At 39.7% G+C, this 22,186-nt stretch overlaps 1 protein-coding gene across 2 annotated transcripts in view; it reads right to left on the bottom strand.

The window, feature by feature from the left end:
* pou6f2 (POU class 6 homeobox 2) overlaps nucleotides 1–22,186 on the bottom strand; it is a 66,731-nt gene that overhangs the window by 44,043 nt on the left and 502 nt on the right. The window contains exons 2-7 of one of the 2 annotated variants that reach the window (XM_055150715.1): nucleotides 22,002–22,148; nucleotides 21,771–21,920; nucleotides 20,738–20,817; nucleotides 18,062–18,243; nucleotides 4,691–4,788; nucleotides 492–711 (exon numbers count right to left, since the gene is read on the bottom strand). In XM_055150715.1, the coding sequence (XP_055006690.1) occupies nucleotides 492–711; nucleotides 4,691–4,788; nucleotides 18,062–18,243; nucleotides 20,738–20,751 (514 nt within the window). In that variant the 5' untranslated portion in view covers nucleotides 20,752–20,817; nucleotides 21,771–21,920; nucleotides 22,002–22,148. The remainder of the gene's footprint in view (nucleotides 1–491; nucleotides 712–4,690; nucleotides 4,789–18,061; nucleotides 18,244–20,737; nucleotides 20,818–21,770; nucleotides 21,921–22,001; nucleotides 22,149–22,186) is intronic. The other variant, XM_055150716.1, reaches the window with a different exon arrangement.

Genomic DNA, 22,186 nt, shown 5'->3' with positions numbered 1-22,186 from the left:
TGAAAACCATTTACAACTATGATCAAAAGAGAACACTTGCACATTAAAATTTAAAGAAGCATCCGTGCAGCCCTGTGGATGGACAGATGAGGTGGAAAGGAGATAAAAAGTAAAGTACAGGGCACTCTTATGCACACCAAAGAGGCCCAAAGTGCTTTTGCGCTGCTCTGCAAAACGTTGACCTGTAATTAATATGGTTGTTCCTGCGGGCAACATGAAGATGGCAGCTTTTTGGAATACAACCCCTGGAGGAATCTTACCTGGTCAAGAGCTTTGTACAGTGTATCAGAAAAACAACATAATGATAACGGCTTCTACAAAAATAACACATTTGACCACTGATATCAATGTATGTACAAAAGTAAAATAGTCAGATGTTTTAAAAAAGAAAATTTGTAATTTAATAATGGTCACTAAGTACCCAGTTGTTAGGACACATACATTTGTAAATGTCACATTTGAGTGTGCCTCACAGTGCAGTGTGACAGTACCTTGCAGGTTTTGGAGAGGCAGGCTCATGATGCCCCCTGCGGCGGCCGCAGCCACCAGGCTCTGGATGTTGGCTGTGGGCAGAGACAGGACCAGGCCCTGCTGACTGCCCAGGTGCCCGCCTGCACTGAACGGGATGAGGATGGGCTGATTCATGCCTGGAGCCGCCCCAGACATTACACCACCTACTGCGCTGGCCAACTGCTGTGCCATCAGGAGTGACTGTGGACACAGGGAAATACACATTAGGAAAAATGATACGATATCAGAAAGAGATTTGTACTGTAGGTTTTAGGTAAATGATAACAATAACTGAAAACAGAACTTAAATGTGCAAAAACCCTGTTACTGTTTATGTTTATGCATTGTGTAGACAGTGTCATGAGTTGTAGAACTCTGTGATTTATTTACTGATTTGACAGTAAAATGCACAATGCAGACAACAGAACCATGTCCACCTGAGTACACTTTGTGTTTTGTATACTAAATATGACTAGTGTGATTCTGCTGACTTTGCTAAACCCAGTTGACACTTGTGTTTAGAGCAGGGCAGTCACTTTATGAAATGCAGAGTAAGGGTAAGTAGTGATTACAAAACTCAAGAGGATCAATAGTTTCATCCACATATACAGTGTATTAGATTCTACTTCAATTACACAGGTTTTAATCAATGAATTTTAATGAGTGCTGTTCTTTAGCTGCTGCAGTCTGACAGAGATCACATCTAATCTTTGTAAATGAGGTGAGAATGTTTCACATATGAAGCATGTTTCATCCCAGTGAACAGAACCTCCTACAGGAAATATGGAGCACTACTTTAGTCTTTAGATGAGGCATATAACATCACTGCTGTCTCTTCATGTACACATTCATTCATATTAGTTAAAGTGGAATCGCTGCTGTCATACCCACAGAGGGGAGATATGTTATCAGAAGTATCGCTCTGAGATATTTTGCACAGTGAATCTCTCGTCAAACGTATTTTCCGAGGAAGTGGGTTTGGAAATACACCAACACATTTTTCATTGAGAGCTTTGAGCTTGAAGTAGGGCTTCAAACTCTGTGAATACCCTGAAAGACATTTCAAATCTTATTCAATCTGGTAGAAAACTTAAACAATGTTACGTTTGAGCATGTCAAACACAATTTGCAAATAGACAATGAAGCAGAAGATGGTGAAGGTGCAGCAAAACGCAGTGGAATCATTTCAAATTGAATTGTTCTGGATAAAATATTGAAAGTACAATGTCAGCATGTGTTGTGTCAGAGGTAACCCAGCAAAGGGAAGCCTGACTGCACTATGTCCACTCCTCTAAGTCCTGAGTTCACCAACTTTAACTTCACCTGTCAGCGCTCTGCCTGTGTTTTGCATTGGTGTGCCTGCTGCCTTCCCTGGACACAGAGCCGGCCGATGTGAGGACTGTGGCCAGTCTAAAGGTGCTACACAAAGCACATAGGTGACAGGCGTGTCTTTCTGATAACCCTGTGTAATACACACACACCCACACACCTGACACATAGCCCAGCGCAGTTTAGGAGCTATGAGGCCACAGGTCAGCCAACATCACATCTCTTTTTTTTTGTTTTGTTTTTTTTTACAGAGAAACCAAGCCCTTTGATAATCACATGTCTCTTTTTAGTAATTACATTCAGTCCAATTATAGCTACATGTTGAGAATTCAGGCAAATTGAAAACTGAATTCAATTTAATGTAATAAATAAACCACTTTTTTTTTTTTTTTTTTTTTTTTTACTAAATCAACAGATGGAAATGTACTTAAAAATGTACTTAAGATTAAGAGTGTTTTTTTAAACAAAGGGCGTTTCTTTTTATTGAACTGTCTGGTGGAGCTTTAAAACAACAAAAACAAATTGTGATCACTGCTGGCGGAGAATTTCTTTCTCAACATTTGCTTTGATACACAACAACAGTGCATAACAGATGACAATATTCAAAGCTTCTGAGAGCATTCAAAATGACATTTGCCATAAACTCTCAAAAAGGAATTAATAATTCGGGAGCTTGCCGAATCCTCAAAGGACAATAACAAAGGCGATCCGTTTGTTAGCTGCAAGTGACACATGTTTAATCTTGCTTTTTAAAGTAAATTTAATCTTGAATCGAAGCAGCATATAATCAAAGACAGCCTTTGAACATTTCATCTCGGAGTCAAACTAAATGAGATTGCCAGGCTTGACAGCAAAGACAGCCTCACATGGAAGGGAATAACATTAAAAGACAATTCTACAATTATCAGATGTAGCCCTGATTTATTTATTATTACAGGCGGCTCTGGACAAGCAGGCGGCTGTTAAGCATAAGGCTGCTGCTGGGAGGGAGACTTTGTGTTTTATGTTTCTTTAGGCCGTGCGCTGTTCCACTTTATGAATAAAGGCTGAAACTAACAGCCACAGGTGCATGTAGTTAGTATGTAAAACCAGATCAGACAAACATTTAGCATAATTTAGGCTACTGCACTACTGAACTTCATAAAGCACTGTCTTATCTTTACATTCTAACAGGAGTTCTGAGGAGTTCTTGCAGGTAGTTGGCGCATTATCCAGATCTGTTTAAGGGCATTAAAACTCAAACATAATAACTGATCCTGTAGTAAACATATGAGTTTGTCTAAAGAATCCCTGCCACACTTCAGATTAGCAGTTCACCTTGGCTGTTGGTTGTTGTGCCTGTTACTTTGGCCCGTGTGCTTCACACATGCTGTAAAAGCAGCTATACAGTGCTTGGCAGGCCTGACAGCTGAGTGTTGAGAAGTGGTCTCCTAGGGGCCACACAAGTGCATGGAGTGTGTGCGTGTGCTGGACTCGGGATGGGGAAGCGGACCCACTCAGAACTGGATGTGGTACCAAGCCTCTCTGCCCATCAGGGGAGAATAGGCCTTTCTATCTGCTTGGCAGCTCTGGCACTGAGAAATTGCCCATAATCACCCAGATAGCAGACTTTTGTCATCCTAACTGCGAGTGGGAAACAGAAGGAAGGTGGATTCATGTTGGGTAAACTACCATCGGATAATGGTTGTTCGAACAATATCCGGCTCTGGAGCGAGAATCTATCAAAACATATTGATCCTGGAACAAGAGAATTGGGTATGGCATGCGGAGCGCCTTTGTTTCTGAAAAGTGTTAGCTTCACAGAGACTGTACTGACAGCATTAATATATTAGACGGGGACTGTTGAGAGCCGCCTGCTGTGGCTCAGCCTCTAACTGCTGCTGAGACCAGATGCCTTCTTTTTCTTGCTTTATTTCTTATCTATACCAGCACTGTGGCCCTGACCAGGTATCCACACTCACAAAAGACCTTTTAATTAAGTGCCTTTATTTCTGCACACATGACACAGGGATTTACTTATTGTAGAATGCTGTCTAGTAAGAGGAAATGGCTCCCTCTTGGCGTTTTGTCTTTGTTTATCCTGATGAAGCCTGACTGTCATAAGTGCATGTAAAATGGCCTTATTACAGAGACTAGGCTGACCTGCTGCTGTGCGAGGGTTAAGCGGTGACATTGAGCAACACTAATGAGATAGATGTTCATTAAACACTGCCGAGCCACCGGGCCAATAAATCCAATCAGATAGGACAATGGCTGATTGAGCTATTAGCAGGCTGGGCTCAGACTCTGCTCCTGCTTGTTTTGACACTGCCTGTATTGTCAGCTCATTAGTGCCACAGCTCAATTACATGTGAGGATGATGGGCAATGACAAAATACTTTAGAGCAGGGAGAGTGCACTGTGTAACATTTGGAGATGGGATTTTATCACATTTTTATGAAAACATCTTGATATGATTTGTAAGATCAGTGTGCTGGTTCGATGAGCTAATGAACTAACATGGTCTGAATTTCCTTTTCATTTAATTGAAATTCATGAATGACGTCCAATCAATTAATACTAATACAATTTCAATATCATTACAAACATACACATTTCTATGTAAATATTTTTCCTTTCATAAAGTTGTACGTATGGTGTGTGGAAAGTTCAGAAAGATGGCTTTTAATAGATGACATTTTGAGAACTTTTCAACATTCAAAAGATTTTATTTATTTATTAATTTTTATTGCTATGGCAACATGCTATTTTTCATCACTTTGAAATCCATGAATAATTGACTTTATTGGCTTCATTTCTGATCAGGATATTTAAACATTCTGTGAAATGCAACGTTTACCATGAAGCTTACCTGTGGTCCCATGGGATATGCAGGGTGGGACTGGCCCAGGTGGCTTTGCTCAGAGGGACTGCTACTGGCGTCGGACTGCACTGATCCGTCCCGGGCCCCTGAAAAAGCAACAGGTGCATTCAAATGAAGAAAAAAGCTTCAATACTGCACAAAGTGAACTTAAATAAATAGTGTAAATAAAGACATCAGAGGTACCATGTGGAGCAGACTAAGGCAGTTGGGAAGGTGGGAATTTGAACTTAAGTGGTTTATCAATAACCACCGCAGCATTGAATAAATTACCAGGCGGCGCAGGGCTCATTGATGGGGCTGATGCTCGTGCTGGCTGGGTCCCCGATGGCCCAGATTACTGCTGAGAGATGGGGCCATATTATTCAGCCATTTACATCACTGAGTATCACTCATCTAAACCCACAGTCGCCTTTTATCCAGGGCCCACAGCTACGGGACACAATTAGACCTGTTTCAGTGAGGGCAGAGAGGAGCGCGGAGACAGGGACATGATAATAAGCCCGCTGATGGCTGCAGGGAAAATAAAGGACACCCACAATTGGATATCACAGCAATCACTATCTGAGAATCTCTCCACTGCGCACTAACTGTGAAGCTCTAAAAGGCGGCTCCGACCCTCACCCTTTGACCTCAATGATATCAAGATCGCATGACGCCTCGCTGTTGACACAAAAGCTTAGGACACACGCGCAGAATAAAAAAGATGAAATCATTTTTGTTGTTTAAAAACATTATGTGTTTTTTGCCTTGATGATAATGAAATGAGAGATTTACATTATCATTATCAGATTATCAGATCTGTAAATCTTGATAAGATGACACAGAGATGTTATTATATGTGCTATAAATAATAGTTTTTACCCTCTGAAAGTCCATTCAAAGAAGACAACCGCAGATCTTTTACAGATGCACTTCATTATATCCAGTTTCAGACTTAAAGTAAATAACTTCAAGTCTTCAAGTAGCAATAACAATTTAGACACATTTTAATTCAAGACAACCTTGTATAGATTATAAAATGTGTTTACAGAATTTTATTGTTGGGCATCAGCATCATTTATCTTTGAGCCATTTCTTACAGATGTATAACATAATATAATTATTAATTCTTTCAATGGTTTATTAAATGAAGGCACATTGAAAATAAGGTCAGTAAAAATGTAAATATGTAAATAAAGAGTATATTGACTCTTGAATAAAGTCCTGCCACATAGTGTGCTTTAGGCTCACATGAAAATAGCTTGTTTTGTTAAATATAGCCTACAGAGCAGGCTGTTGTTTCTACCCCTTTCCATAAAAGCTTTCTGCTCAATAGCCTGACAGCCAGATCTCATTCCCTGTCAAGTATATTTATGCAGTACATTTAAAACCCCACTGCGCCAACCAAAATCATTTCATCTTTACATAAAATCCAAATAATTGGTGAATGGCATGACCCAACAAATGAACCTCAAGCATTTGACGGTTGATGTGAAAGCCCAAGGGGGAGCCTGCTTTTGTGCTGCTGGTCTGTACCTCTGCCCGGGCCTGCTCCTGCTCCAGTCCACATCCTCGCACTCATCACACCCAAATGCACTGGATATTGTGACAAGACAGTCTCTTTTCACCAATTATTTCACCCATTATGGATTACACTGTGCATGCCCACATCCTGCCTCTTCCATATCTGCAGGAGATTCAGCTGATTTTTCTTACAAAATTGAAAAAAATTATAATAATTGACATTGTTCATTATACAATTCAGTAAGATAAATAAATACATCAATACATATGAAAAGATGACCAAACAAAAAAAAAATGTAATTTTCATTCATCTAAAACTCTAATTAGCTAATTGAATAAGAAACTGGACAAATGAGACTTTATTACACAATATGAAGTGCTGCAGACAGTCAGGTTTGTGATGATAGCAGTTAAGATATTGCTTGTGAATAATGTATTTGATTTGATAAACAGTGGGGGGCATACTGAATACCAATTCCTTGATGCCTTTCATTGCATCATTTCAAAATAACTTAGAAGGGCGCTATCCTCTTGCAAATATGTGTAACGTTAACGCATTTACCGCCACAGAGAGGATCGATAATAAATAAATACACATGCACATCTCTTCCCTGAGGAGTTGTGTAATTTCTTTAACTAAATTAAAGAGCTGACAGAAGAAATATCCAGGGAATAAATTGCCAATTCTTTTTTATTACTTGAGGCTTTGTACACGTTTTACTTTTCTAAAAAATCTACTCATCCAATGCCAATGATTCTTAAACGGGTTTGCAGATGGAGATAATAGAGTATAGAGGGGAAATATCTGGATCAAACCTTTACTAAAAAGAAAGTGCTTTGATGCTGTGATTATACGCAGGTCGCACAATGGGTAAAATGGACTGAATGGATGTATTGATGTGAGGGGAGATGAAAGAGGTAGGCCAAACGCTTGAAAGAACAGGCGATGCACATTCAACATAGCTTTACATTTATCTAGGACATTCAAGCTCCAGTGCTTCTTTTTTTTTTTAATAAATTCTGACCGAGGAACGCATAGTAACACAAAAACTAATATTGAATCTATGTAGTTAAAAAATTCTTCTGTACTATATTGTTCTGTCTGCCTTGATTTTAATTACAAGAACATAATATCTATGGTTTTGTGTCATGGGACTGGGAGGAAAAAGCTCTTTATGAGGCAGGAATAATGATATGTATTACAGCTCGTGGGGTGCAATCTGATGTGGCTTATGTCATGGAAATATGTCCAATATCCTGCGCTATATACATTTGCTTTCATTGATCCCCAAAGTGGCCACTGGAGAGACCCTGAAAGGCGCACAAGGCCTGAGTGTGGAGCGCGTATGGGGCGGGTTTCAAAGACGCTAAGAGCTACATTTATCGGACTTGATCGGGCCGTCTTAATGCAAGCTGCCCCAAGGACCTCGCCACAAAACAATTAGCCTGGATTTCATAAAGCTATCAGCATGCCACCTTGTCTAATGCAACCGCTTCATACATTGACAGTGTGAATAAAATGGGTGTTATTGAAAGCTTTGTGTTCGTGTTAGCTTTCGGCTGGGTGCATTTATGAATCAATTTCTGCCCATAAAAGAAGCTTTAACACTTAAGCTATTTTAGTGGAAATGCATTATGTAAGTTGTCAAATGTACAAGAGAGGCCTGGCAACGATTCAGGCTATTCACAATGAATAGCCAACTCCCATTTTTATAATGGTCCTTTTGAAAACGTCTGGCTGAGTGCATGTGTTTGCTGTTAACTTAGTGTCAATCATTTTAGCACTGACATCTAATCTATGCACTCAGTTTTCATATGTGACTGTATTTAAGAAATTAAGATTAAAGGTAATTAATTGTAGCTGTCAAGGAATACAGATTTGACAGTTGTTGAAATGAGATTAGAAGAACAGGCAATTACATGTGGTGCAGTTAATTCAGGACACTAGGTTGGACAAACTATTCATGCGTTAAGGATAGGCCCAAATAAACAAGCTACATCATACACAAGGTTTAATTCCATCAATAGTCTACCATTTGTCCTAGATTGTTTGACTATTGATTTTGTTAATGCCACTTAAAAAGTAGTAGTGGTTTAAAGCTATACTCAGGCACGTCAGATCTACACTTGTTACATTTGTGTACATTTTGTGTTCTTTGTTCTTGTGTCTTATTCTACAAAGTTTTAGTTAGTAATGGACAAAAAGTAGAAGGTAGCAAAGATTTGATCAGCCTTTAACAAATGTCTCACTACATCTTCATTTAAAGGCCCACACAAAATAGATTCTTGAGAGCCATGTTAGAATGTCATTACCTCATCAAAAACATCTCTGGAGTTGTGTTTTATTTCATTCACATGTTTGAGTAATGCTGCATTATTAGGCAGTCACATCTCCAAAACTCAAAGTGCTCTGTTCCACCTTGTGTCATGAAGCAGTAGTTTTCAAGTTTCCTTTGACTCAGTAGAAATGGGCATCATCCATAGAGCTGAAATCATCCAAATGATTCTAGTCAAGGTGTATGGAGTTGTGTGTGTTAAACATGTGTGAATGAAACAAAACACAACTCCAGGTATGTTTTTGATGAGGAAACAATATTATAACAATAACATAGATCAGAAAATAGTGTAATATGGGCCCCTTAAACTGACTGACTTAAAAGAAAGAGCACAAAAAGTAGTTAGTATTAGCCCTTATGTGCGATTTCCCTAACTCCTTGTAGAATGCATGTGAGCCTAAACCACCTGTGAATCAGCCCAGTGTTTCATTACTCCCACCAAAGCCCTCCACAATAACGCCCAGCATAATCTGCCGCCAATAACTCCAGGTGCTCTTAGTCCGATGGCTCCCACTGGGGCTGTGTGGAAGTAATACTGTGTATCGGGGCCGGGAGGCTGAGGAGCTCCATCAATACTATTTCTGCAGATAAAGAATCACCCGAGACTGACTGTTGAGTAGCTGCTTGTACACGATTAGCTGCATAATGGAGCCTGTAGCTACAAGTCAGGCTGTCATTTACTTAATGAAGAGAGCCACAGGCCACAAAGAGCTTCTGGGAGAATGCTAAATGAACGGGATTTTACTACTCAAAACGTTTAATTTGTAATACTAGTCCAATATGGATTAACATTTTTTTCAATCAGTTCCATATCTGATACTTGTCTTGCTGTTGTGGTAGTAGATATCAGAATTTTAAAATCTATATTAAGGCCCAAAAATTCATGTTGTGTAGTAAAATTCACAATATAACGTCACTTTTGTAAGAATAATAAAATGGATTTCTCAAGGATATAAAAATGTTGGATGATTGTGTGAACATATTACCACCTTTTTGAGACTATACATGTTGTGAAGTGTGTCACTGTCATGAGATAAACTAGCGCTGATTGATTTAAAAGTTAAAGTGGGAGTATTTTACGTCTATGGGGTATTAACTATTGACAAATAACATATTTAGTAGGGCTGGGCGATATGGATCAAAAAATATATCTCGATATATTTTGCTATATCTCGATATACGATATATATCTCGATATCTGTACAGGAAAAAATAACCCCCTAAAACGGAAAACTGCAAAAACAAATATGCCAAATTCCACAAGGTCCTTTTTTTTTTTTAAATTAAAGTGTAAGAGGTTGGCAGTTCATATAGGAACATTTAAGATTACAAAAAATCCTAATTACATAAATATTAATTTAACTGTTAAATAAAAAAAATAAAACATATTTCCTTTGTTTCATTCATAAATAAAACAACTCAACACAAGCTCATCTTTGCATTAACTCTGTTATCCAAACCATAACTATGAGCTCCTTTAGCAGAAGAAGCTCAGGATGTTCCTTATTTCAATAGATTCATGTTCCTATCCAGCAGTAAGGAGCTCTGAGGTTTCCCACAATCCACTGCAGATCAAACCCAACGTTTCCAAACACTTTTGTACAAGTTACACTGCAACAGATTATTCATTAAAATCTTCTGCATAAATAGAATTTACATTACTATACTTTATAACATATATAGCATAACGACTCAAGAGCCACATCAGCCCGTTTGAGATTATAGTGTTAATTTTTTTTATTTATTTTTTGCAGCTTTGCTGACTTGTTTATGTTTTACAGACACGAAATTTAAAAAGCGCATGGCTAATTTGCATAAACAGCGCACTCCACGTGCCGCTCATGCGGTTCAACTTCTTTTGGATTAAAGGACACGACTCTGTGGAATATGAAATGTGCTGCTGATGGCCTTGGCTGTAAATGCTGGAAAGGTTTCGTGGTGCTTGAAGCTTTTCACTGGCAGCAACTTTCGGCGTTCACGGCGATAGTGAGGAGTGAATGAGACACAGCGAACAAAATCAGGGAGGCGGGGGCGCGCGGGCGACGACAGAGAAGACAAACAAGCGAAGCGGCGAAATCAAAATTGAATATAAGCATTATATCGATATATACGATATGTCAGAATTCATATCGAGTTTTTAAAAAATGTATTTAAAATATCGAGATATCGCCCACCCCTAATATTTAGATCACCGTGTTACCTTGTACCTGAACCTTTACATGTTTTATAAGTTTTACCTTTGTTTTTGAAGCTCTGAGTCTCCCCTCCCTTTGCTCTCTGAGCTAAGTCACTCGCCCTTCAGAACACTATCACAACACAATCAGTGTGCATCCCGCTAACAAAAATACTGCAGAATCTTACAGCTTACCACCGTAAGGATGGTTGGAACAGGGCCCAGGAGAGATCGCTATGACATCTAAAATCTCTTCAGGCATGTTTTTGATGAGGTAACAACATTATAACATGGTAGACTTTTCCACAGTATCCCCTCTTTAAGAAAATCTTCCAAACTCGATGAATTTATTCTGCTAGTATTTCAGTTCACTAGACTACAGTTTACTTCTCAAATTAGGGATGCTTTGTATTTAAAATATCTGAGTGAAACTCTACTGATGACATTAGAACCACAAAGGTTCCATAATTTTCTGACACAAAGTTGAATTTTGGAATTGCAGGTAATGTAATGATCTGACACCTCAGCAGTTCTATGACTATTTCTGGAGTGATTCTGCAGCAATAAGCCACATCGCAAAGATTCCGAGGAGAGTGAAAAAGTTGAAAGAACGGACAAAAGGTGATGGTGGTAAACGTAGTAGGTGGAGGGACTGACACTTGGACATAAACAAGTGAAAATAGTCCACTTGAAAACGGGGTCTTGTTTTGTGGACATGCAGATGATGGCTGTAGGAGAGTCACTTGTGCTCTCACCCTAGGACATGGGTCTGCACCAAAAGGCTCTTTGACATAAGGGTCCTCTGCTCCGACTCTTACCTGTCCCTCCCTGATGCTGAGTGGGGATGGGAGCCACACAAAACCACCAGGGGGAGGTAAATTGGTGCGAAGAGGCAATGCCCATTTCAAAGGTCAAGAAGAAGAGATGGGGAGAGAGGACAGAGTGGGGAAAAGGCTCAGGACAGAGAGGGGAGGGTGTGTGGGGGACTTGGGACTCTTGGCACATGAGCACATCTGTTCTGAAGCCTCCTCCTCATTCCCAAAGCAAAGTCAACCTGATTATGTCAGGGATGAAAGAGGCAAATAATGATACAAATGATTCTTCATCCGTTTACAGCTATGACAGAGATGGAGACTGGCTATAGAGGGCTGTAAGCCTTTTAGGAGACACGCCTGCTTCCAAAGTGCTTAAATGATATTTGAGGTAAATAGGATTCTCCAGTCTGCAGCACACAACCTTGCACAAAAGATACTTGCACAGTAATTGTTCAAAGGCATTACTGTCTCTATGTGTACTGTAACTACAACTTTATGGTATTTCTAAACATGTATTGTCTTTTTAATATTTAGGTTAATTTACGTTTATATGCAGAAACAACATGCATCATCTATCTCTAACTCAGGTGTGGTCTGTGGTGTTAAACGCTTCATAGAGTAAAACACATCAGACACATATAATGAGTACTGTGTAACAAAACTTTTATTAACAAGAAGTGTTCTTACCAGAACATGTAACTGATTAACATCAATTTATAAAATATGAATTACATAAAAATAATATAATATTGCTGTCCTATTGACCTTCAGACAAAACTAATGGAAGGACACTAAAGGGTCTTTAAAAGCCTCTTCCTGGTCTAGTGCAGGACATTTGAAGTGGCCGGTGGGGCGGAGGGCAGTGTGTGCGTGAGGGTCCAGACACCCACATGTCATGGCTGACACATCAGCCTGCGGGCCCCAGGCCATCCTCCACTAATGCTGCCTATGTCCCACTTTCTACCCCTTGGCCCTCAAGGCCCTCCCCTCCCTCACCCCCGCTCCTTCTGTCATAGAGCTATAATAACAATGGATCGGGCACTGTGGCTCAATCACTATAGGATAACATCAGGTGAACAGCGGCACTACAGCAGAGCTAACGCTGTGGGCAGCTCAGCTAAACACACTTTATCTACAGGTTTAGAGTTTATCTGCACAAAGTCCAGCATTAGTTACAAGGTGTTTTCTCCTCCTTGTAATATTTACAGACCTGAAAAGGTACAGGTAGGACCAAGTAAGTAATTGTGTAGTCTCAAAGATACTGCACCCTCCCTCCTGTTGGGGCACATTATTCTGGTGGAGCAGACAAATAGTGGAAGGAGGGACGTCAGGAAATAGTATTGCTTTGAAGCCCATAACTCTATTCTGGAGAAAAGAAGCATCACAGTGTTATTCCACATCCTCAGATATAAAGGGAAAAACGTAATAACTTCTCGATAGCCTGGATCTCCACTGCCCTGTACCACCTCCCCCCTCTGCCCGCCTCCACCCCACCTCATCCATACACCCACTTCTGCTGCCTCAATCTTTGGTTTCAAAGGAAGCGAATCAGCCAGAAGGACAGAAGGTTATGCATTAGTACTGGTCATTGCTCAAAGAGCGAGCGTTATAAATAATAAAGGCTTGTGAAGGACACAAGGGCTGTGGGATGCATCTCTGGTTCACGCCACACAAGTCAAAGACAAGACTGTAATTTCTATTCCGAAAATGTGACCCTTGCAGCTTCAATTACATCTCGACAACAGTCAGCGTGTCCGTGCCAGGAGATGTGATGCCTCTTTGTTAGCTCAACATGAAAGCATTACTGATATTGGCTACACAGAATATACGATACAATATATGTACAAGTTTGATATGATTTTCCATTTTAAAGCAGGTGTATAACTCAAAATAAATGAGTAGTGAAAACCGATTTATTTTCTACCTACAGAACTTACAACACACTTTTCCACTTCAAACAAAATAATCTAGTTAGCTCTGCACACACAATGGCACATTATTAAGTGATACGGAAGTGTGTCATTTCTGAATATCTAAGGAGCCATGAGGCCTGATGACCTTTGCTGCTGTTTTCAGGAAAAGCAAGAGTGTGCAGGCTGTCCCGTTCCCCCTGCTCCTGTCCTCTGTGCCACGCACACACCGGCGAGATGTAGCCGTGGGCAGCACGGGCCCATTAGCAAATGTATTACACCTGCTTTATAGGCATGCATTAAGCTTGTTTTCACGTGTACGCAGACAAGTGGAATCCCCATAATGAGATCCACCTCCTGGGGAGAGACTTGTTCCCCTCGTGCTCCTTTATCCGCTCTTATTTACTCAGCCAGGCCCATTCAGCAGCGGGTTTGTGCCACTTTATTACTTAACCTCAGCACACAACATTACAGGGCGCTTTGAATCAGTAAGCAGCCTATCCCACCATGCATCCTGCTCACTAAGCTGATTACACAAAAATAATATAACTACTTGTGCCTGCAGCAAGATGTGTGTCTTTGTGTGCCTCTGAGAGCAACAACACTTTAGCAATGACAGTAATGTCGACAAAATCATGTCAAGCCTCACATTCTGCATAAACTTCAGCATAATTCTATACAGATCAAACATAATTTTGGAGAATACTAGTACCTTTGACGAAAGCAAGACAAACTAACTGTGATTTTTCTGAAAAGCATTGCAAGTGTGATTTGATTTGCTGTCCATGTGTCCAGAAGTATTGACAAAAAGACTGAAGCTGACTATGAACTAACAAATGAATACAAGAGTCACACAACATGTTTGTGCAGACTAAACTTCATGGTGAGCAATTTATATGCAGAATAAGACAGGATATTTAGTTGTTTGTAGAGGAAATTATAGTACTTTAAAAAAATTTCAGCTTTTGCGATTTGCTGATTGCATCCATTTGAATTGTGATCTCAGTTCGATTGCAATTAATCTTACAGTTCTACACCTGTGCCCACAGGTGTAGTAGTGGTTTAAAACAGTGCTCATATGTGGTTGTTACCACTTTAGCACCGTGGGTTTGCACCCTAGCCGGATGTCTCTACTCTCTCTCTACTCATTTCATGCCTCAGCTGTCCTATCAAATAAAGCAATCGGGCCAGAAAACCTTTACAAAAAAAAAAATATATATATATATATATGTCTTTTTACAATATCATTAATTACCAAACTTCTGCATAATGAAATCTGACTGCTATGATTAAATAAACAAAAACAGTTCTTTTAAAACTTAGTTCAACCAGAAAGGAACATCTTTACAAACCAGTAGAGGAGGAAGGGAGTTTAACGCAATTTATTTCATTTTATATTTTGAAGTTATAACTTCCACTTTTGCATACGGCTCTTGGATAAATCGCATTTCAAATCAATTCAATATTCATCATTATGCCATAAAATCTTCTATTCGCAGCTACAAATGGCTGTAGTTACTGTAAGTTTGGTTGGGTGGCCCGTGCTATATGTAGCCTATATCCTCCTAATGCAGCGCAGAAGATTGCACATAGACGTGGGACAACTCTAAAAGCAAGGTGTAGCATTTCAGCACATGTGGCATTCAGGTAAGAGTTTTTTTTGTTCTGAATGACCCCAGGGAATCAATGAGAGATTCATTTTTGCTCTTTTGGGAAGGGAGGTCTTGGGGTGACCTTTGTGAAAATGTTCCACCATTTTGGCCGAATCCGTATAAGTGCAGACCATTTCATGTAGACAGTAAGTGTATAAAATGAGTGCTCCTGTCGTTCCAGCCGGGCTCTCTTTGACAGCATGATGATAGAAGCGTCACATCCTTGGGAGAGTAAATGCAAACTGACAAGAGATGAGCCTTTGGTTGCTGAATATAATACGGAATTGTGCTCTGAGTGTCTTATTATCTTGTCTGTTGATGTCTGAAAGGGGGAGATTTGCTTGAGAAGAGAAGACAGAAACTGTACGCACCCAACACCATCTCGCGCTTTGAGAAAAAAATTGCTTGCCCTGCTAACCACAGCTTTCCCACCTAATGTCCACTTCTACTTGGAATAAATACAAGTCGGCAGGATGTTTGTGGTGCCTCGTAGCCCCTGTTAGCTGAAGTGGAAGACTATTTGCACAGGCAGCCAGCTTTTAGGAGCAGAACGACCCTTTCACCAGTGCTGTAATGTGGTGGGTGTAGAAGGTGGACAATTTACAGTAGACAAAACATGACCGTTGCTGTGATCGCCTTCCACTGACTTCTCATGCTGACACCAACTCACAGGAACAAGACACTCCAAGCCAAAGCCAGCCACCAGCCCAGCAGAAGAATGACACTTTACAAGAAATAAGCGTACTAAGACTGATATATAAAATACAAATCACACACATGTCCTAAGAGTTTAGATAATAAGAAATCTGAAATAATTAAGAAAATTATGTGATTTTATTATTGGTTTATGGATCTAGTATTAACTTTAGCATAAATAAAACCTTGTAAATATATACTTTTTAAGTTAAGCAATGACGGATGTAAGATGACACAAAAATATGTCTAAAAAAGACTTTTAAAAAGACTTAATTGCACTAAAAAAAGTAGTAAGATTTTAGAAAGTTATGCAAAACTAGGGAAAAAAAAGAAACACAATGATAATAATACATTATTGATTTTAGATTTAATTACAGGAGTCATTTATTTTTAAGGACCAGCACTGTCATCAAATGTCATCCAAATATGTCTTTTTTTTCTTTTCTTTTTTTTTTTAGCAAATTTTACAAAATAATGCTTAAATGCTTTGGCTCTACTTTTTGTCAAATTCCTTTCTGGCTACAGCACTGTATTTTATTCTTTAGTTATTCAACAGTACAATATGAACGCACTTTCACAATGCAAACAACTACGCACTAACACCACCATACAGAGCTATCTTTAATCCCAAGGGACACTGTACACAGGGAATGTCTCTCTACTTGAGCAGCCCCCAGTAGGTTGGAGGCTTTCTGTTTAACTGGTCATGTGAATCCCCACTGCCCCAGGCCCACCACCAAGCATTAGAAACCCACCCCACAATTCATTCAGGGCACAACAACTTTATTATAAATGTGGAGCTGAAAACTACTTTTAAAATCAATCGTACGTATAAAGTGAGCAGAGTGAAAAGTAGGCTGATCAAATAGAAGAGACTGAGTTTTGATGCTTATTAAACCAAATTGCAACTCTTTGGAGACAAATCGTGCAGTCCTTGTTTAGAGAGCTATTGCCTCAGGATACACTTCAGATAAGACTTCTCCACTCGCACTTATTACTTCTGACTTATGGGACTTTGCCTTGTAGAAAAGTGGTGTTCTTAATTATTTGGTAAACTGGCTGTATACACACATTTATTAGACTTTCTGACATGCAAGCCCAGCCACAAAGAGAGAGGTCAGTTGCACTGTTGACTGTGACGTAAAAATGGCGAAAAAGGCATGTCTATGAGTCCATAAATCAACTATAATATTTTAAGTTAATATTTTTAAGTCAAAAGCTGCAAGCACAAACACTCGCGGGCTTGCACATGCACAGAGCAAATCTAATATAACTCATTACAAGAAAACAGACCCTCAATAACGGAAGAGGCACCACAGATTGTCTCTATATATTTTATAAAAGTACAAAAAAAACTAATTAAAACCCATACAGATATTTACAGCATTTAAAATGTTAGACTTTGATTAGCCCTCTACAAAGTAATAAAATAAGTTATTGAGATTCCATATACAATAATTATAAAACAACAAAAGGGTTGTGTAATGTTCAAAAGTTACTGTTTCTTGTCTGGTCAAATTAAAGCCAATGAAATCAAATTGATTTAGTAATATAAATAAAAATCTTCTTATCAAAATTACCTAGTTAAAATCTATATTTTTTATTGTCATTCACCTCTATTAATTACCATATTTCTTCAATTAATAAGGTAAATAATTAAATATATTTTAGTCTAGCCAAAAACTAAATGCCAATATTATATTTCAGCACCTCTATGACTATTTGATATATGAGAGAGTAATTCAGTTATAAAGTAAACTAAACTTGTACAAATACTTCTTTTGCTGAGAGAAAAAAAATGTATATAAATGTAATATTTCATAGGTTTCATTATCTTGTAATACTGTATTATAGAGAGCACCTCAATCACAGCCACATCTCCCACGGAAAAGAAAAAAAAACTTTACAAAAAGGAGAACTTACTGTACTTTGTCATGCTCAAGTGACCCTAGACTACTAAAAATTTCACTTATGTATTGTTATTATGAACAGTTTGATTGAAGATCAAACTGCTTCTTTAAACTTATAATAAATACATTGCTTGTACACCCATGTGGTTTAAACTTAACTTTATATATGTTTAACTTTGAAGTCTTTAAACCCCTAAACTACAGATTGAATAAAGACCTGTGTTTAAAGTAGCCATGCGCAGAAAAGTTCCAGGAGTGTAAGTTTGTGCAGGATGCTGACACCTGTCCCTCCAGCCCTTCCTGAGTGAGAGGAGCCCTGAGCCAGAGCGCAGAGCAGAGCGTGGACGTGTGGAGCAGGACTCACCGTACAGCTTGCTGGGGGTGCCCTCTCGCTCCGGGGCTTCAGAGGGCAGCAATAAGGGCTCGTCGTTCAGGTCGCTGTCGGGGCTAGGTGCTTTGTCCCGGAGTTCTGCCGCGCTCATGTCGCTGCGCAGAGAGAGCAGCGGTTTGCTCAGCTGCCCTGTGATCATGGGGTCCTGGAGGGAGCTGCCCAGGTGGGACACGAAAAAAGAAAAAAAACACAAGAGCCTGGTCAGATGTGCTTCAGTGTCTCGCCCTTACCGGCTCCTACTCTGTGTCTCTACTCCCTCTCTCTCCAGCAGCTCCTCATACGGCTCACTCATCACTCTCCCTCTCTCTCCTCCCTCCCTCTCTTCCCTCCGCGCTACTGCCTTTTATCTGGAGCTGGTGCTACCCCGCTGATACTGCCGGCTGCTGCCTGCTCAACAACTGTTACGGATCGCGTGGCTTTACCATTATACCCTGCCGTCCCCAAACCGTGATCTATCCATCTCTGAGGGCTCATTAGGACCTGACGTGAGCCTTGTCCTGTGCTTTGACTAAACACATCAAATGTAGCATGAGAAACTTGTGACATGGTCAGAGAACATGTAAGATCTTATCAGTTATTAGGGCAAATCACTCATTGTGACATCATGACATGAAATGACATTTGAAACCAAAATTCAAAATTCTATTCAAAATTACTTGATTTTGTCTACAGACCATCAACAAGGATGAACTCCTCTCTCCTACTCCTCTCTTTTTTTCTACACAACAAGAACGCACTAAGAAATAAAGTACTTACCTAAACCAAGCTCCTGACAAAAGAGAGAAAATGGGTTAAAATGTCCAAAATAGAAGTGAGAAAAAGAGCAGTTAAACCATGCTAAAAGCTATAACATGTTTGTTCAGAGACTGAGTGTCCTCAGCTTCATGGATGTGAATGGGCAGCACAGGTTCAAGCCTGAGGTAGCTTCCTGAGACAGTCAGAGATGTCACCTCCTCTTTCTCTCCTCTCGCTCTCTTCCTCTCTTATGTCTCTCTCCCTTCTTTCTTATGTCTTTCTCTCCTCTCTCTTTCTCTCTCTCTCCCTCTCTCCTGTGAATCTCTCTCTCTCTCTCTCTAGTTCTTGTGAGACTGGAGAGTTCCTCAGACAGTGTTTGTCTCACCTCAGGCTCTGGGACAATCTTCCTTATTTATGAACTGGGTCCAACCTAAATATGTCTGAGCAGAGCACAGGTGACCAGTGCACACAGGCACAAAGAGAGAGGGTCTTGTTCTACCCATGCACTTATCACCCCACCCTCATCCCCACCCATCCCATTCCATAAGTGTGGTCGATGAGTTCCTGCCCAGAGGGCCCTTTTTAATACTCTCGTCACAGGAATCAGCCCACTTTGATATGACACATGATAATCTATGAAAATGTTAATCAATAAAAATAGTTTAAGCTGTCGTTAAAACCGTGAGCCCACTGGTCAATACTCATATCCCTGGTAACAATGTGACTAGTCGTCAGGGCTTCATTTAAGGTGCACTTAAATGTGGCGTGCACATCAATGCCGCATCTGCTCTGTGCGGTAAACACATTTCCCCTCTATCTGTGCCTTGCCATATTCTGCATGTGTTTCTGCCCCACCTCTCCTTTTCAGAGGCTTGATAGGTCCACTGGAGGGCAAAATTAATACCTAATTGAATCTTGCAGTCATCAAAATAATCAATACTTTTTTATTATTTATTCTTCACAGTCTGTTGACCGTTTGAAAGCTCAGAGGGACAGCGGCAACCAAAGGCAGCCCTGAAATTTCTACCGTTTCACAATGTAATTTACACTGGGGCACGAGAGTTTGTAAGGCCTATAAAAAATGAGAGCAGTGTTTTTTGTTAGGAGAAGAGGGCAAATAAAGGAAAAATGGGAATCTTTGGCCCAGCAGCTACAATGAAAAATAGAATAAACAAGCTCCTGACACTTCAGAGAAGGGCACGGTCCTCTCTGTCCATCCCTCCATCTTTTTCCCTTTCCCCTTTTCTCCTTATTTCATCATATCAGGAGAGTGGCGCTACCTCTCTAATGCTGACATTTCTCTTCCTGACAGACTCCAAACAAGTACTGGGAATGAGATCAGAGCTCTAATCTTCCTCTGGCCTGTGAGGCTCCAGGATAAGAGGCCAGCACATCCCTCACCATCGCACACAGCTGGTTAATTACCTAATGTGTCAAATAGCACAACTCTCTATTTTAAATCATTATTACTATATAATATAATTATATTATAATATATAATGTAAAGGATTATAGAATATATAATCTAAAAATTTATCCTTAGAGTTAATGTTCCTTACATATCTCAAACAGCACTCACAGCAACACAAATTAGTTAAGTTTTACAATACATGAGTAGTAGTACTTGGAGCAAAACAAAATGATGCTATGTTTGTGGTGGCAAAAATTGAAAATAGTACCACCATTTAATTTGGTAATTAGGAGTGACAGGGAAAGAGAGTATGTGGTAGATAAGGGAGGTTTTTAGTTTCTCTTCTGTCTGGTGAAAGCTCAGGAACAGGTTGCAGAAACATGAAAAAGCACTTGATGTCGTCTTCTCCCTCCAGCCGAAATTCCCCAGTGACCCCAGAATTAGTGGTCAGTAAAAAGTCCCAGGCGTCATCTGATATCCATGCTAATAGATACTGCTCTTACCCAATATGTCCCATTGAAGATTGCTGGATGAGAGGTATCAGTCAGTGTGTACACTATCTCTTTCTGACACTCTTGCTGTCCTGAGTAAAACAAGAGATTAAATAATGACATATATATTAAGCCCCAAATATACACAGATCAATAAGGACAATTAACATTTATACATCAAAATATAAAACAAACAAAATATTAAATTATGGAATCCATCAAGAACACTTGAGTAATAATATAGTTCACAACTATGGCAGAATTCTGTAATTCATATGTTAATTCACATTTAATTACAACATTTATTATTACAGATGATGTATTAACTTGATGGTTCATTACACTTAATGGTTAATTATAAACATGTAGTTACATGTTATTATAAAGTTAATTATGTACAATTATTTTAGCCCCATGCCAATTAAATAATTTAATATTCAAATAAGTATAAACTTTTTATGAAAGCCAGAGGCTAGATATTAATCAGGCAAACTAAAAAGCAACACTACCCTCATAAGATTTCATAAAATGGTGAGTTTGACTGTTGCATTCAGTTGCTCATTAATATGATGAGCAGTTATCCCTCTTGAATTGGCTCCAGCTAAAACGTTCCCAGTGGACGGGTGGAGGGTCAGAGAGGGCTGAGGGCTATCAAAGCAGTGTATTAAAAGGAGCTCTTTGAAGCTTGTAAACCATGGTGCCCAGCAGGTCCGCTACAGAGAGAGGCCTATGATTGGTCAGGTGTGTGTGCCTGTTTTTTGCTAGATCGATCCACAGACCTGACATTCTGCAGCATCAAAGCTTTCAGCGCACTAATCTGACTCCTCCTATGAGGGCACGGGTTGTTTTTATTATTTTCCTTTTTTATGAAATGCTTATACCTCAGAGGGGCTTGGCAATCTTATGATATACGATTAGGTGAGCGGCGTGTTTTGAAAAGATTGAAAACATATTAAAATACCTGCACACTGTCGGTTTATTTATCTACCAATAAATAATGCAAAACTATAGAGACCAGGAGAGTGACATGAACAGTTGGACAAACCGTTGCCAGAAGTAGAGTGACGCCTCAGAGATTCAACCAGGACTGCTCCTCAAAGTCAGTTTCCCCTCGCTTTACCTCTAGAGACCTGTGCCACATACACACTCAAGGAAGGTGTGAAAATCTGATTTCCCAAAAAGGATCGGTAATTCTCTGCGAGGGTGGAAAGCCACAATCAATAAATCATTGCTAAGTAGATTGTAAAGAAAAAAAAGTCCCCCTTGGTATCAGTACATTAGGATTCTCCCGAGGATGGATGAGGCGAGTTGGGGGTGTGAGACAATCTCAATAAAGAAGAGGCAAATCATACCCATGGCATTCAGATGGACCCTGGCAAACAGTTGTTGAAAGGCCAAGAGTCATTACTGTGGTTTGGTATATCTGCAAGCACACAAAAAGACAGGTGGGGTAGGTGGTTT

Source organism: Boleophthalmus pectinirostris, unplaced genomic scaffold (assembly GCF_026225935.1).
Source record: "Boleophthalmus pectinirostris isolate CB_2022bp ecotype Guang Dong unplaced genomic scaffold, ASM2622593v1 HiC_scaffold_15, whole genome shotgun sequence".
NCBI lineage: Eukaryota > Metazoa > Chordata > Actinopteri > Gobiiformes > Gobiidae > Boleophthalmus > Boleophthalmus pectinirostris.
This window is presented reverse-complemented; position numbering and strand designations above follow the sequence as displayed.